The 15,696-nt window shown below is 39.3% G+C and overlaps 1 protein-coding gene across 1 annotated transcript in view; it reads left to right on the top strand.

The window, feature by feature from the left end:
• The window catches only part of Sipa1l1 (signal induced proliferation associated 1 like 1), a 355,392-nt gene that overhangs the window by 312,306 nt on the left and 27,390 nt on the right, over positions 1 to 15,696 (top strand). Inside the window, exons 14-17 of the mRNA XM_026401335.2 lie at positions 4,801 to 4,947; positions 9,637 to 9,761; positions 12,313 to 12,375; positions 12,811 to 12,929. Coding sequence (XP_026257120.1) covers positions 4,801 to 4,947; positions 9,637 to 9,761; positions 12,313 to 12,375; positions 12,811 to 12,929 — 454 coding nt within the window. The remainder of the gene's footprint in view (positions 1 to 4,800; positions 4,948 to 9,636; positions 9,762 to 12,312; positions 12,376 to 12,810; positions 12,930 to 15,696) is intronic.

The following is a 15,696-nucleotide window of genomic DNA, read 5'->3' as shown; positions in this document are numbered from 1 at the left end:
ATTCCCAAGTATTTTATTTTTTTGAGGCTATTGTAAATGGGGTAGTTTTCCTTGTTTCCCTTTCTGAGAATGTGTTGTAAATATAGAAATGAATTTGATTTATGCATGTTGATTTTATATCCTGCTACATTGCTGAATTCATTTACTAATTCTACAAGTTTTCTGGAGGAACTTTTTGGGTCTTCTAGGTATAGAATCATATCATCAACAAATAGTACTAATTTGTTGATGATAGTACTAATCTTCTTTTCCTAGGTGTATCCCTTTAATTTCTTTCATCTAATTGCTCAGGCCAGTGTTTCAAGAACTATGTTAAATAGAAGTGTTGAAAGAGGGCATCCCTGTCTTGTTGCAGTTTTTAGAGGGAATGCCTTCAATTTTTCTCCATTTAGAATGATGTTGGTCTGGGGCTTAGCATAGATAGCCTTTATGATGTTGAGATATGTTCCTGTTATTGCTAATTTTTCTAGTGTTTTGAACATGAAGGGGTGCTGCATTTTGTCAAATGCTTTTTCTGCATCTATTGAAATGATTATATGATTCTTTACGTCTATTGATGTGATGAATTTCATTTATTGATTTCCGTATGTTGAATGAACTTTGCATATTACTTAGTCTCCAGGTGTTGGAATAGCCTTTATTTCTTATTTTATCATTGATTTAATTCCATTATGATCAGATAGAATGAAGGGTAGTATCTCTATTTTTTTATACATGGTCTGTTTTAGAGAAAGTTCTCTATGCTGCTGAGAAGAAAGTGTAACGCTCATTGAAGGATGAAATATCCTATATATATCAGTTAATTATAAGTTATTGATTATATTATTGAGTTCTATAGTTTCTTTGTTCAGCTTTTGTTTGGAAGATATATCCAGTGGAGAAAGAGGTGTTTAAAGTCACTCAAAATTATTGTGTTGTGGTCTATTTGACTCTTGAACTTGAGAAGAGTTTGATGAACCTAGATGCTCTCTTGTTTGGGCATATATGTTTATAATTGTTAAGTCTTGTTGGTGTATGGTTCCCTTGAGCAGTATATAGTGTCCTTCTTTATCCCTTTTGATTAACTTTAGCTTTAAGTCTGCTTTATTTGATATAAGGATAAAAACCCCTGCTTGCTTCCGCAGTCCATGTGAGTGGTATGATTTTTCCCAACCCTTAACCTTCAGTCTGTGGATGTCTTTTCATATGAGATGAGTCTCTTGGAGGCAGCATATTGTTGGGTCTTTTCTTTTTTTAGATCCAATCTACTAGTGTATGTCTTTTGACTTGTGAGTTTAACATTCAGGGTTATTATTGAGACATGATTTGTATTTGCAGCCATTTTTGTTTATTTTTGGTGTTTAACTTGACTTGGTTTCCCTCTGATTAGTTTTCCCTTTAGCGTAATACCTCCCTTTGCTGATTTTTATCATTGTTTTTCATTTCCTCTTCATAGAATATTTTGCCAAGGATGTTCTATAGTACAGGCTTTCTAGTTGTAAATTCTTATAACTTCTGTTTATCATGGAAGGTTTTTATTTCATCATCAAATCTAAAGCTTAATTTTTCTGGATATAAGATTCTTGATTGGCATCCATTTTCTTTCAGAGCTTGGTATATGTTGTTCCATGATCTTCTCCTGGCTTTGAGGGTCTGGGTTGAAAAATCTGCAGAGATACAAATTGGTCTCCTCCTATACATGATCTGATTCCTCTCTCTTGTGGCTTTTAATATTCTCTCCTTATTCTGTATGCTAGGCATTTTCATTATAATGTGCTTTGGTGTAGATCTGTTGTAATTTTGTACATTTGGTGTCCTGTAAGCTGTATTTGTTTTTCCAAATCATTCTTCATGCTTGGGAAATTTTCTGATATTATCTCATTGAAGAGATTGTGCATTCCTTTGGTTTGAAACTCTTTGCCTTCCTCTGTCCCAATAATGCTTAGATTTGGTCTTTTGATGCTGTCCCATAATTCTTGGATGTTCTGTTCATGGTTTCTTACTATCTTCACTGTGTGATCAACTTTATTTTCCAGATTGTAAACTTTGTCTTCATTATCTGACATTCTTTCTTCCAAGTGATCTAGTCTGTTGGTTATGCTTTCTATTGAGTTTTTTATTTGGTTTATTGTTTCCTTCATTTCATGGATTTCTGACTATTCTTTTTTTTTTTTTTTCAGAGTCTTTCTTTCTTGAAGTAATCTTTTGCTACCTGTATTTGCTCTCTTATCTTTTTGGAGTGATCAATTTTTGTTTGTATTTGCTCATTTAGGTCATTCTTTAATTCACAGGTCGTTATAATTATGAACCTTCTGAACTCCCTCTCTGACATCTCATAAACTTCACTGTCTGTGGGTTCTGTTATTGTAGGATCCTGGTTTGTTTGGGGGTACTTTCCTCCCTTGTTTTTTCATGTTGTCTGTGTGTCTTCCCTTCTTGCAGTGTGGATCTGAGACATTACAGTGTCTACTCTATAATCTTGTAATATATGTGCAGATTATCTGTACCTCACCTTGATGTTGGGCTTCCAGACTCTGCTGGTGTCCTTCAACTAAAGGTGGTGGCGACAGTAGCCAAGGTAACTCATAGTAGTGGAGGTGCCCCAAGATGAATGCAAAGTCTTACAGAGATAGGGCTTTACACTGTCTTTGGGATGCCTGCTCTGAGATGCAGCTACTTCTAGGCACTATCTGTTGTCAAAAGGGTAGGGGCCATTGCATGGGATGGGCTATGGTGACCTGCTGTTTCCCAAGATGGAAGTGGGTTAGGCTTGGGCTCCCAGGTGGGGGGTAGGGGGTAGGGGGTGGCAAACTCGGACCTACCCTGGGCCTGGATCCTATGTATGTCGGTGTGGGTGGTCCTGTGCTGGAGCCTGAACTCCAGCTGGTGTCTGTCAGTGGCGGGATGGACCTGGGCCTACTGTGAGCCTGGGTCCCATGCACATCAGTGTAGGTGGATCTCTAGTCTTTGTGTTTTTAAGACCAGCACCCAGGGTGTCTGGGAAATAGTTTGTGCTCAGTAAATAGTTATTGAACTTGATAAGGTCTACTGACTCTGAAAGATGAGGTGAGAAGGAAAAATGGCTTCAAGATGTTTAGCTTGAGATAACAGTATAGGAGGGATGGGCTTGGGGCATTAGGATATTGGGGCCTGGGGGAATGGAGCAAACCAGTTAGCTTTTAAGAGGTTTAATTTGAATTGCTGGTGGAGGTGTTCCTTGGAGATGTCTAGGTATCAGTGAGGGAGAATTCTGGCTCTCAACTCAGATTTGCCTCTTGGGCATAGAGGAGCTTGGGAGTTACAATTTTATTTTTTAATTTAATCTCGTTATCTATTAGAAAAGTTTCTGGATGTGATTCCTTTATTCCATCTGTAAGCTTCCTATGCCTGAAACCCTATCCTCCCCTGCTACAGATGCTCCTAGGCTCACGGTAGGAAAGGCCTGTTCCTGTGAACCAGGTTCTGTCCCAAGGCTCCCAGACTGTCTTGAGTTTAACTTCATGTTATGTGCAAAGTCATGTGCCAGTGCAGACCCACCGACAACCATATTACTAGGAAAAGGGTGCCAGGCACAGTGGGACACACCTATAATCCCCGTGACTCATGAGCTGAGGCAGAAGGATCGCAAGTTGAAGGCCAGCCTCAGCAATTTAGCAAGGCCCCAAGCAATTTAGTGAGACCCTGTCTCAAACAACAACAACAACAAAAAAATGTTTTCGAAGGACCAGGGATATAACTCAGTGGTAAAGTGTCATTGGGTTCAATCCTCAGTACAGAAAAAAAAGGAAGAAGAAGAAAGGAAAGAAGGAAAGGAAACCAACCTTCTCTAAGGGATAGCAATAGTTTGGCATAAAATATAACAGTTTGAGAATCAAGAAGCCTGGCTTATTGTGACCTTAAACAAGTAACTTAGATTCTATTTCCTCAGCTATTGAATGGACTTGACCTGCCCTGTTATAAGAGTTGAGATTTGGGCCAGGATTTGCATTCAGAATAAAATCCTGCTGTTATCAAGGTTGAGTTTATACCTGATCACAGTTGTCAGCATCACTTATTGCTATCCCTGCATTGCCCCGTTGCCTGCTACACAGTAGAGAAGGTAGAGGGAGAAAATCTGTCTGTCTAATTACAAAGCTCCAGCTTCTACCTCCACAGCCCCTCGGCAGATGAGGGATCCAAAATTTTAGAAAAGATTTATTAGGGCCAGGATACAGTACATCTCTACTGTGAAATGATATAAATTCAGTAATTCTAAATAATTCAACAACTGCAATCCTAGACACTGAGGTTCTTATATTGGTGATGTTACTGTCAATGAAAATTAGAAATACTAAGTAGCTAAGTCTGAATATTGACTCCAGACTTCGAGTAATAACATTGGAAAACAAAGAAACATACAAAGAATGTGCTGGTCTCACTGTAGTCATATACTCTGGGAGGACTAGTGTGAGAAATTGGAATTAATTGCTGTGTTAACGTCACTTGGGTTCAATTATCCTCTGCCCTGCCATACTATGAGACTGCATTAGCAATTCAACCAACTTAATTCTGGCAGCTTTTGGAAGCATACATGTTTTTCCGCTGCCTTTTTTCTCCTGTTATTTTTTGACACACCCCACCCCTTCAAGGCGGTTTTCCAGCTGTTCCCTTAGGGAGTAGTTTTATGGGGAAGCTTCTTTTGTAGGCTTCCAGCTGGCTTCATTTTCACTATCTCCACGAAGCGCTGCCTTTGTTGCATTTGTATGATATTATCCATCATGTGTTGCCTTGGGATTTTCCCCTTTGAATTGTTGACTTCATATTTTTGGTTTGCACATGCAGGTTGTCTCCTGGTTCAGACATCTATGTGACAGTCTCATCCATGGCTTTAGCAAGATCCCAGTGTCGTAACTCCCCTAGCAACCTGTCTTCATCCAGCGAGCCTGGCTCTGGGGGGGGCACTTACAGACAAAAATCCATGCCCGAAGGGTAGGTATCCCATTTGTCCCCTTGTACATGGTTCGGGTCAACATCACTGTCTTTCATTTGTATCCCACATGTAAAATTATTTTCATTCAGCCAGCCCTGATCAATTTACATCAACAGTGAAAATATAGCTAACATTCCAGATAGGAAAATGTTTTCATGACTGGTTCAAATCACTTAAGAAATTTATCATTCTCTACTCTCCATGAAGTCCTCAGTGGCAGAGAAATCAAGTTGCATACGTTTCTCTATGACATACGTTGTTTAGTATCACAGGAAGGATTTTGTCACATCGTGTTTCCTCCAACAGGAACTCAGTAGAATACTACTTGCCTTGGAGCTTGTATTGCTGTTGATGTAGGAAAAATGATAGTAACATCCAGAGCTTGAAATTATTTCTTCTTCTTTTAAGTCTTCTGTGTTTTGTTGGTTTTTTAAAATCTTTCTTGAAAATACTAAATGCCCATCCAAAAGTAACTATTTGCTTTGGATAAAATTTACAAAGTAGCCTGGAAATGTAGCTCTTGCAAAGCCCTCGGTTCAATCCCCAGCAAAACACACACACACACACACACACAAACACACACACACACACACACACACACACACAGTAAAAAGTGAATTATGTGTGATTTTAGAGGCCACCATAAGAGGAAACAGGATTAGAATATCTGATCCTAGGAAGTAATTAGCAGAACAGTGCATAGCACACACAGGCTGCCTTCACCCAGAGGAAGAGTGAAAGAACCTTCAAAGACTTCCTGCTGGTGTTGCTCTCTGGGGAATTTGAGAATGAACTTGAACCATTTGAAAATTAAATGTAAAGTATTCATAAAAACTCCTATTTCTATTCCATATTTCCCCCAAATAAATGTATATACCTTTAACAAATGTGCACACTACTTGGATACTTTCTTGAGATATCACTGTGTCACAAAATAAGCATGCTTACTAATAATACCCTCATAATGGATATTTCCTCTGTATAGTATTTTGTTGGTTTTTACAGCCACTAGGTGTGACTTTGTTGCTGCTAAATGTTAATGGTAGAAGAAAGTAGGTAATAAAACCACTATAAAACATGCTTTCCTCATTCCTGTCTCCCCTAGGACTCCCTTAGAGGCCTGCCTAAAATGTACATTTCTTATTTTAATTGCTTCAGTGACAATTAGGAAAAAATTCAGCCTTTATTCATGAGGTTTATGAATTACATATTATTGTACCACACTACAAACCCAACTAATTATTTCCTGTTTTAATTAGATTTTAAATGGCCTGGTTTGTCTTCCAAAATAAGAATTCACCACAACTTTAGTATTAGTACAGCACTAAAATGTAAATGATTTTTTAGCAAAATAAATAAATAAATAAATGTTTTTCTATCTCTGATATACTTTAAGTGTATACCAAAAACCCAAGTTGAAACACTAATGTTTTGGTGAATCTTAATGTTAAAATTATGATTCTAATGCCCAGCTGCTCAAATTTCTGTTAATGAGGTAGTAATTATTCAATTGGGTATTTGATAGTTGAACTCTGCCGTAGATGGCATTAAGGGCTTTCCCGCTGTTTGTGAGTTCTCCTGGCATTGTTGAGTATGCTATATAATGTCTTCTTTACCTGGAGTGATATAGGAAATAATGTTAGTGTTTTTCTTAGATTCCAAGCAATTTTTGTCTGTATCAGGGAGGTAAAAGACAGTGGTTCACCATCCAGTCATTCACATGAATTGCTCATGGGCTAGGTTTGGTCCAAAAGTCACCCTTACCATCTACTCTACAACTTACCCCAGTAAAAATAAATGTGTTCAAGTTGACAGTGAAGCTGGAGTGTATGTACTCTGCTTCAGAGTCCTTAATGTTCAACTTGCATCATAACAGTCATCACGACACAGTGGCTGTCCATAAACCATATGCTGCTGTGGTATCTTCCCTCCACTTCAGTTGGCTGGAGTCCTGCATCTGCATGGTGTGTGCCTGCCCATTCCCTGACTCAAGAAAAGTGAAAATATCCAAACTAGTTGAGGTGTAGTTTATGAGGGAGAAAGAAATGACACCTAGACAACTCGGGATGAGCAGTAAAGGTAATGAGAAAGCAACACTGTTTAAAAGACATGGAGCCTGTTCTACCCTCCTTGGATATGTACCTTTGGATCACAGGCTTTGAGAAGTACTAAGGAGGCAAGACAAGGCCAGAGGGAGACCCTAGGTCAGAGAGGAGCTGGGAACCTGGGGCAAGCAGCATGGTGAGGATGTGCAAGCTGAAGGTGAACTGCTGAGCTGAGGGCTCCACATAACGTTCTTCTAGCACCTCAGAGAAGGGGTTAGGCTTGGCTGTCAGGGCAACTGAGACCAGCAGAAGAAAGCTGCAGAGAAGGTGGTTCCAGCCTTTTGTGAGGAAGGCATTTTGGAGCTGGGGGCCAGTGAGTCTTTATCAGCCAAAGAATTGCATTCAACCTCTTTCAAATCTGACTCTGATCCTTGAGCTACTAGTGCTCCTTAGAGGCACTATTAAACTCTTCAAAAAGAGACACAGTGTAAAACTCAGAACAAGTTTTGTCTGCACATCTCAAAAGACAAGATCTTTATATCCCTAATTCCCTGGCTCACGCCCAAGTGGAGCATGTGTGAGAGAATTGAAGTTCACCAGGTGAAATATTTTACAGGGTGAAGGTTAAAGACAGCCTTTCCTTGACATTTATTTAAAAGCAAGTAGAAAAGTATTCAACTTTAAATTCAGAGACTTAAAAAATTATCTTTAGGTTCTATTGCTTCCAAAAAAGTAAAAGCAAAATTAGAATCCATAATTCTACTAAGAGAAGAGATAGCAGAAACCTTAATTGTGAGTCCTTCTCTTTTTTCTTTTTTTTTCCACTTTGACCAAAGTTTCCATAAATCAAGGTTTTTGGTTTTAATAATGGCTACATTCATATGTAAGATAATTTCGATTAGTGAACTTTGTGATTGGGTTTGTAAGTGAGTAGCATTTATGCCCAAGAAAGTAGGGAGATGATATAATAAATACATTACTAAAGTAAATATTTTTATGGCCTTCTATAATTTGCAAATGCTTTATATAGATTTTTTTTTTCCTCCTTGGAGCTCTGTAGTGGAATTGCCATGTTGCACATAAAGAAACTGAGACAAAAGTTCAGTGACTGTTCTGTCCCAATGGGTGTGTCGGGTGTGTCCTTTGAAACCTGGCTGCAGTCTTCCCACTCCTAATCTCCTGCTTTTTCCAGTATACCACCTGATGGTCCTGCTTATCCATTTATCAGTTGATTCCAAGTAAAACACCAAAATATGCATTAATTGATGTGGGCCCTGTTGCTTCCTTTGTTGCATAGGTTAGTCAGAAGTTCACTAGTAACCACACATAAAATTGGAAAAATTCCATATGAATGTTTGAATTCTATACTCTGGCCTTTATTCTGGACTGAGTAATTACTTTGCTGATGTGTATTGCTCAACAAAGCATATACTTTAATTAAGCATATATTATTATTATTTTCCACAAGGGAAAATAAAATTGGCTTACTAAATAGCTAAATTTCTTTCCAGAAATAAACAGTTATCTTTATACATGCCAGCTTACCTACTTCCAAATTGCCCCTCCCAAAGGTAGTTTAACATTTATACATTTTGAAAGTAGTTTCTACATAAGTGATAGCTTTATCTTTCAGACCACAGAGCAAGTACTCAGAAAATACTTGTTCCAAGAATGAATGACTTACTGATTTAGCAGATAACTGAGTTAAGAGAAAACTAACCTCCAGAATATACCATTTGAAAGATATGCATAAGACATTTACATTGTGAAATTTTTTCTTGGGCTGTGAATGACCTCCTGAGCTTGGCTATAGGAGGATCAGAAGATTCTGGTTTCTTACTCTACATCAGGTTATCTCAGTGAGAATGGCTCCTGCCTGCCGCAGTCTGGCTGGGCACAATTCAGGAGCCACTTGTCAAAAGAAACGAACTTTATTTTTAGAACCACACAGGCCAAACAAACAGCTCCTCAGGAAAAACCCTCAGAGCCCAACTGCCACCACCCGCTTCCCACAAGCCTCTCTCACAACCACCAGCCTCTCTGCCTCCCACAATCCTCCTGCTCTTGAGGCCAATTGGCTGGGTCGCATGGGCGGAGCCAAAAAAGTCCCCCAATGAGCAGCTCCATGGTCTGAAAGGGCAGAGAAACAGCCCAATGAGCATCACCGCAGAGGACCAATCAGCTAGATGTTGCTAGGGCCGCTGTGAGCCAATCATCAGCTGGCAGTCTGAAAGGGCTGGGAAACAGCTCAAAGAGCATCTCCAATGAGCATCACCACAGAGGAGCCTATCAGCTAGATGTTGCTGGGGCCGCTGTGAGCCAATCATCAGCCGGCAGCTGGAAGTTTGCTGGAAGCTGGAAGTTTGCTGGGGCCCCTTCAGCTGTGGCTCTCAACACCTGCCCTAGTTAACAGTTAATATTGACAGCATGCATACCTTTCTGAGCACAGTCATGTATATTGAACACAATATGCACATCTGTACACCCATTTACACATGCACAAGGCACATATACATGTACAGGCATGTAAGCCCAAGCTCGTAATACCTGTCATCAGATTTAAGTTCATTACACACAGGACTATCTTCCCCTTGTAATGAGGTCTGATAATGTCTTTGCCTTTGTTGGGGGGAATCACCACAGGTTTGGAGTGAGCCGCAGATCCCCAGCCTCCATTGACAGGCAAAACACCCAGTCAGATCTTGGTGGCAGCGGAAAGTCCACACCCAGCTGGCAAAGAAGTGAGGATAGCATTGCTGACCAGATGGGTAAGTAATTGATTTTTACATAAAAAGCAAGTGTTTTTTTTTTTTTTGATAAGTTCACTTTGACCACCTCTTAAGGATGTTATCAAAGCATTGTTTTATAAAAGATAGCCCTAGTTAACGTGCATTAGGATAAAGTGTCTATGTACAAGTGAGAGCAATGAGTAAGACCTGAGAGAAAAGTCAGGGAATTCTAAATGAGCCCAAATTTAGACATAGAAAGGCCTCAAGAATTATGTTTAGCACCAAGATTAAAAGACCAGCCTAACAAACCACTTGGAGCCTAAGTGCCTTCCTCCCTCATTTGTTTTTGCCCAGTGCCTTAAGAGATTCCTTGGTCTTCTTAATGTTGAGTTAAAACACAAATCAACCATGTACAGAGTGGGAAGAAATATAATGATTTAGCCACATCTGTAGCTTGGTTAGAGGCTCTTTCCTCCATTATGTGCATTTCTTTTAATTCTTTCCACTCTGCTATTAAGCTGTCAGCTAAGGAAATGTCTTAGCAGTATAAAACAGCTGGATGGAAAAGATTTGCCTTAGTGAGCTCTCCTTTGGATTTCAGGTGCACAGCTCACTCTCTATACATGGGGTGGGGGTGGGGGTCTATCATGACACCATGAGGCTAGTTGACACAATAAAATTTTACCATGAAACAAGATCACGTTTCAACTAAGTAACATCAGAGAGTTGGGTTCAATACAGATGATACATAAAGGACTTGGATCTAAAGTTAGGGTTTTTCCCCTCCTTTATCTTATGCCTAGAAGCTTTACTATCACTATGAGATAAAAAGATAGGAATGAATTTAAGGATTGAAAAAGGTGGGGGCAGGATGGGCTATTGTACTGAGGATGAAACCCAGGAGTGTTCTGTGGGCCCCATCCCCAGCTTTTTTTTATTTTAAGACTGGGCCTCATTAAGTTGCCCAGATAGCCTCAAACCTGCCATCCTCCTGCCTCAGCCTCCTGAATAGCTGGGCTCACAGTATGCTCTACCGCACATGGCTAAAAAGATACATTTTTAAGGCAAAGACCTAACTGTTTATCTTCTTTGCTGATTCTTGGTTGTGTCCTATTTTAATGCCTGTGCCCAAGTAAATGTGCTAATCCTGAACATAGGGAATGGAGATGTACTCAGCTAAGACAGGAATTGAGGAAATATAATTCTTAGGTTCTGAAGATTTGCTTTGTTCCAGTAACTTCAGTGCCTTGTTATTGAAGCCATCTGTCATCCCCACTCTTTTCCCACCCACCCCAACACAAAACCTGAGCATATTCTGATCTGCCTCTCTGCTCTCGACAGAATGTTTTTAATCCCTTATGTTTTGTTGAGATGGTAACGACGTATTTGAAAGGACCCCTTCTCCAGCATGACTGTGGCGGCTTCTTTTTGGCTCCTAGTGCAGGCTTTCAACAAGGCTGCCAGCAGGCCCTCTGCAGTGTAGTGTCCTACTTCCCACTCACGGGATTTCTCACAGGGAATGAGAAGGTGTCCTGGGACTGCAAAGGGTAATTATAAGGTTCATCCTAGACCCACACTGGTCTCGCTCACACCTCCATCTAGTCATCTTTCTTTGCATCCACTTTAGTTTAGTGGCAATCCACTCTAAGTAGATAAAACTCTAAAATGAATATGGATCTTTCTAACACTTCTGTTCATCCTTTAAGTTAGATATACCTTGTTCTTTTTGTTTTTTAAATAATAGGATACCAGCAGAACCCAATAAAGAACTCTTTTTCTTAAGTGGTGGCCTTTCTCTACTCAAAATCCAAGGCTGAATAAAATGTCAAAATAAATGCTTGTGGGCTGTGGTTATAGCTCCGTGGTAGAACACTTGCCTAGCATGTGTGAGGCCCTGGGTTCGATCCTCAGCACCACATAAAAATAAATAAATAAAATACAGGTATTAAAAAATACAGTAACATTATTTAAATAAATAAATGTTTATAGTTTTTGGTAGCCCTGTCTTCCAGGAGAATAATTTAACCTTTCCTAATTGGCATACCAGAAAGAATCTAGGGCTTAGCTCATATAAGCCATAACTGGGGAGAATTCAAGAAAAATGCTTTTTTACTTTTTCATTGCTTAGCACATGATATCAAATGTATAAAGGGCTGACCTTTCTATACTCTATTTGAAGAAACAATTTTGTCTAATGACTTGCACTGATGGCGAATGTTTAGGAGATCCTAACATTAGGCAGGCCCACCTATCTGGGTATTAGTGTGTTGTAAACTAGTACCTACTAACAGTGCAGGCAAGAGCATAGCTACTTAATTGGCTCTCTCATCCCCTCCAAGTTTGTTTTTCTGCCTCTCTGCCCTTGGAGATAGATGAGAGTCACATCTAAGTAGGAGTCCGCCTGATTCTCTACATTTAGGAGGGGTGTTTCAAGAAGTTGTGAGCTCTTGCTCTTAGCTGTAGGTGTGTTAGAGGATAAATCATTTATCTCTCTCTTTTGGAGCCCCATCTTAAACACCAGCTTGGAGTCCAAAAGGAAGCAATTGTTTTAAGTAAACTAGTTGCTGTGTGTCTTTTCTGTTGTGCTTAGCTTACAGTTATAGAGGACCTCAGGATTTCAATTCTTTTGTCCTCGAGCAGCATGAATATACAGGTAAAATATTTCCAAAGTGTCATGGTAAGTAACACGTGATTGCATCCATGCCTGTCTAGGTAATGTAGACTGAGCTAGGTTAGCCACACTTTGCAATGAATGAATTTCATAAATTTACTCCATATATTCTAAACTTCTCCCCAAACCAAAAGTTGATTTCGAACTTTGCTGCATTATTCATGGCCTTTGGTTTGGTGGTACTTGGCTATGCTAATGTGTATGACGTGACACGTTGTCACCAGCTGCAAGCTTTATCCATCAGCCACCTAGTTTCTGACATGCTGTCTATTGTGTAGACTCTTAACAAGCTTACTGTTGAAATCAGAGTTGGCTGGTCAGTGAACTGAAAGATGCAATGGCAAGCCGTCTCCATTTGTCAACATGTGTTTGTATCTGTTTAGTACCCGCACCATAATGGCCTGTACTGTATTCCAGAGCCTACATGTCATCTCCCAGCAGTATCAAAGGTACTGCCAGCTTTCCGAGAGAGCCCCAGTGGGAGATTAATGCGGCAGGATCCAGTGGTTCATTTGTCTCCAAACAAACAAGGGCATGTAAGTTAACTGCAAACTTAACAATTGATTCCAAGCAACTACTTTCCTGCAGTGCAGAAATGGGGCCAGTTCATTCTATTCTTGCCCTGCAGTATGGTCAAAGAGGAAGTCAGCCTAGTGGGGGAAACAATTTTGTCTAATGACTTGCACTGATAGCGAATGTTTGCTACCATAGCCTTGGAATTTCTGTTGCCATGGTCCTAAGGTGGCTTCCTTCAATTGAGGTAAATTGCAGTCTCATTGGTATGCCCCTGCACCCCCACAGGTCTGTAAGGGAGGTTGCCTGGTTCACTCACAATCCTAAATCCTGAAATGTTAGGAATAGAACTGTGTTAGAAAGAGATTCTGTTTGTTTACGCAGTTGCAAGCATGGGATCCTGCTAAAGCAAGGGGGCAGACAGCTTCCCTTAAAATTACCCTACTGCTTCTTTTGTCTTCCACAACTACACACAGTTCCTTATCGCTTACAGGTACTATAATACGAGGTGACCATTGTGCAATGCAGTTGATTTCCTTGGTCTCTCTCTTTGCTGGTATTTGTGTTTATATTCTTGTCATTTGATGGGCAAATACTCCATTTCATACTCACTGATTGGTAAGATGCTCAGAAGACTTTTAAAAAAGAGAAACTCATAAAAGTTTTGTCCTGAGAGATGAATATTGAAGCTAAAAACAACAAGAGAGCACACACTCTACATTTTGCTCTGTGAAGAGAGATTTACTGAGGAAATGTAGTGTTGCCACAGATATACTTGTAAATAATAGGTTATCCCAATTGATTTGTGAATTTCCCTCATTCCTTAGCAATTTTTATATTGATTACATACTAAATAACATTTTGGACAGATTGGGTTAGGTAAAAATGTTACTAAAGTTAATTTCACCTGTTTGTTTTTTACGTTTTGGCTACTAGATGTAATTTTAAATGTAATTTTTAATTACATTTGTAGTTCACATTGTATCTCTCTAGAAACCTTCATATTACTTTGCACTCAGTCCATCTCAGTTCCAGCCAGTGATATTTAAAGGACTCAATGCCAGTCATGCCTGGGGGCTCCAGATTCACTGTACACGAACAAAGCTGAAGAAATTCTGCCTTATTAAAAGTAAATGAAGGCTTCAAAGCACACTTTCTAAGTTGTTACTGAGAAAAACTACAGTTACAGCAAAAAGTAACTGGGATTATTCTTTTTTAAGGGGAAGAGCTGTTTCACTTTGAGGTAAAACTGATACATCCTCTTGCCCCTGGCCTGGGCCCATAAAGAACATGCTTCTTCCTCCACCAAAAGAGACACATGCACATTCCTTCTCTCCTCTTTTATCTTTAGCAAGTATCTGGGCTCCCTGCCTCCAACTTAAAATATTGTTTCATTCAACTATTTTTTGAAATAATATTTCTTTGGTAAACTCCAAAAAATGTTCTTCCTAAACAACTGAGCCACTGTGTAAAAAGGGTTCTGTACACATTTCTTATTGAGACATAATTTACATACATACCATAACATTCAGCCATTTAGCATACAATTTAGTGGATTTTGGTGTATTCAGAATTGTGCAGTCAGCACCATGATCTAATTTCAGAATATTTTCACTACCACTGAACCCCCCCCTCCCCGCTGCATATCCTTCAGCAATTACCTCCAGCTCTTCCCATCCCTTCCAAGACCTAGGCAACTACTCATCTTTCTTTCTCAGTGGATTGCCTGTTCTAGACATTTCACGTAAATGAGATCATGTAACATGAGGCCTTTTGTGTCTAGTTTCTTTCACTGAACATAATGTTTTTAAGATTCATCCATATAGTAACATGAATCCGTAATTCATTCCTTTTTGTGACTGAATAATGTTCCATTGTATGGATATACCATTTTTTATATCCTTTGATCAGCTGATGGTCATTGGGGTTGTTTCTACTTCTTGACTCTTACATTTGATGCTTCTGTAAACATTCATGTTCAAGTTTTTGTGTGGACATCCGTTTGATGTCTGTTGAGTATATACCAAGAGTAGAGTTGCATGTGTTTCCACAGCAACTGCCCATTGTACATTCACCACAACAGTGGCCTTTGTTTTTGTGTGCCATTTTGCTTACAGCCATTCTAGGTTGTGTAGTGTGGTATCTCACTGTGGTTTTGAATTGCATTTCCCTAACGACTGATACTGAGCATCATTCAATGTGCTTATTGGATATTTGTGTATCTTCTTTGAAGAAATGTCTGTTTTAATCTTTGACCATTTTCTAATCAGGTTATTTGAAGTACAAAAGTTTTTAACTTTGATAAGGTCCAATTTATCTGGTCTTTTTTTTTCTTTTATTATGCTTTTAGTGCCATATCTAAGAAACCGTTATATAACCCAAGGTCACAGAGGCTTATACTTGGGTTTTCTTCTAAGAGTTTTATAGTTTTGGTTATTACATTTAAATCTCTGGTTCTTTTCAAGTTTATTTTTCTATATATTACAGATCTGACTTCATTCATTTTTGCATGTGAATATCCAGTTGTCTCACACCAGTTTTTGATAAGACTTTTTTCCCCCATTGAATTATCCTGGCACCTCTGTGTAAATTTAACCTCTAAGCACTCCTTGAAGACTGTCTCCCAAGTAGATATTAATTGGGGAAGGAAAAGGAGAGTCTTCAAACTTAACATTTCTCATATTCAGCCTTCTATCCACTTTGAGCAGTATGGCTTTTAGAATTAAGCATCCTTTCTAATTGTAAGCTCTTTGGAAATGTCATTTCCTTTCTATTTTAAGATATACAGAC

The sequence above is a fragment of the Urocitellus parryii genome, chromosome 6, assembly GCF_045843805.1.
Source record: "Urocitellus parryii isolate mUroPar1 chromosome 6, mUroPar1.hap1, whole genome shotgun sequence".
NCBI lineage: Eukaryota > Metazoa > Chordata > Mammalia > Rodentia > Sciuridae > Urocitellus > Urocitellus parryii.
The sequence above is the reverse complement of the archived record's forward strand: the minus strand, read 5'-3'. Positions and strand labels throughout refer to the sequence as shown.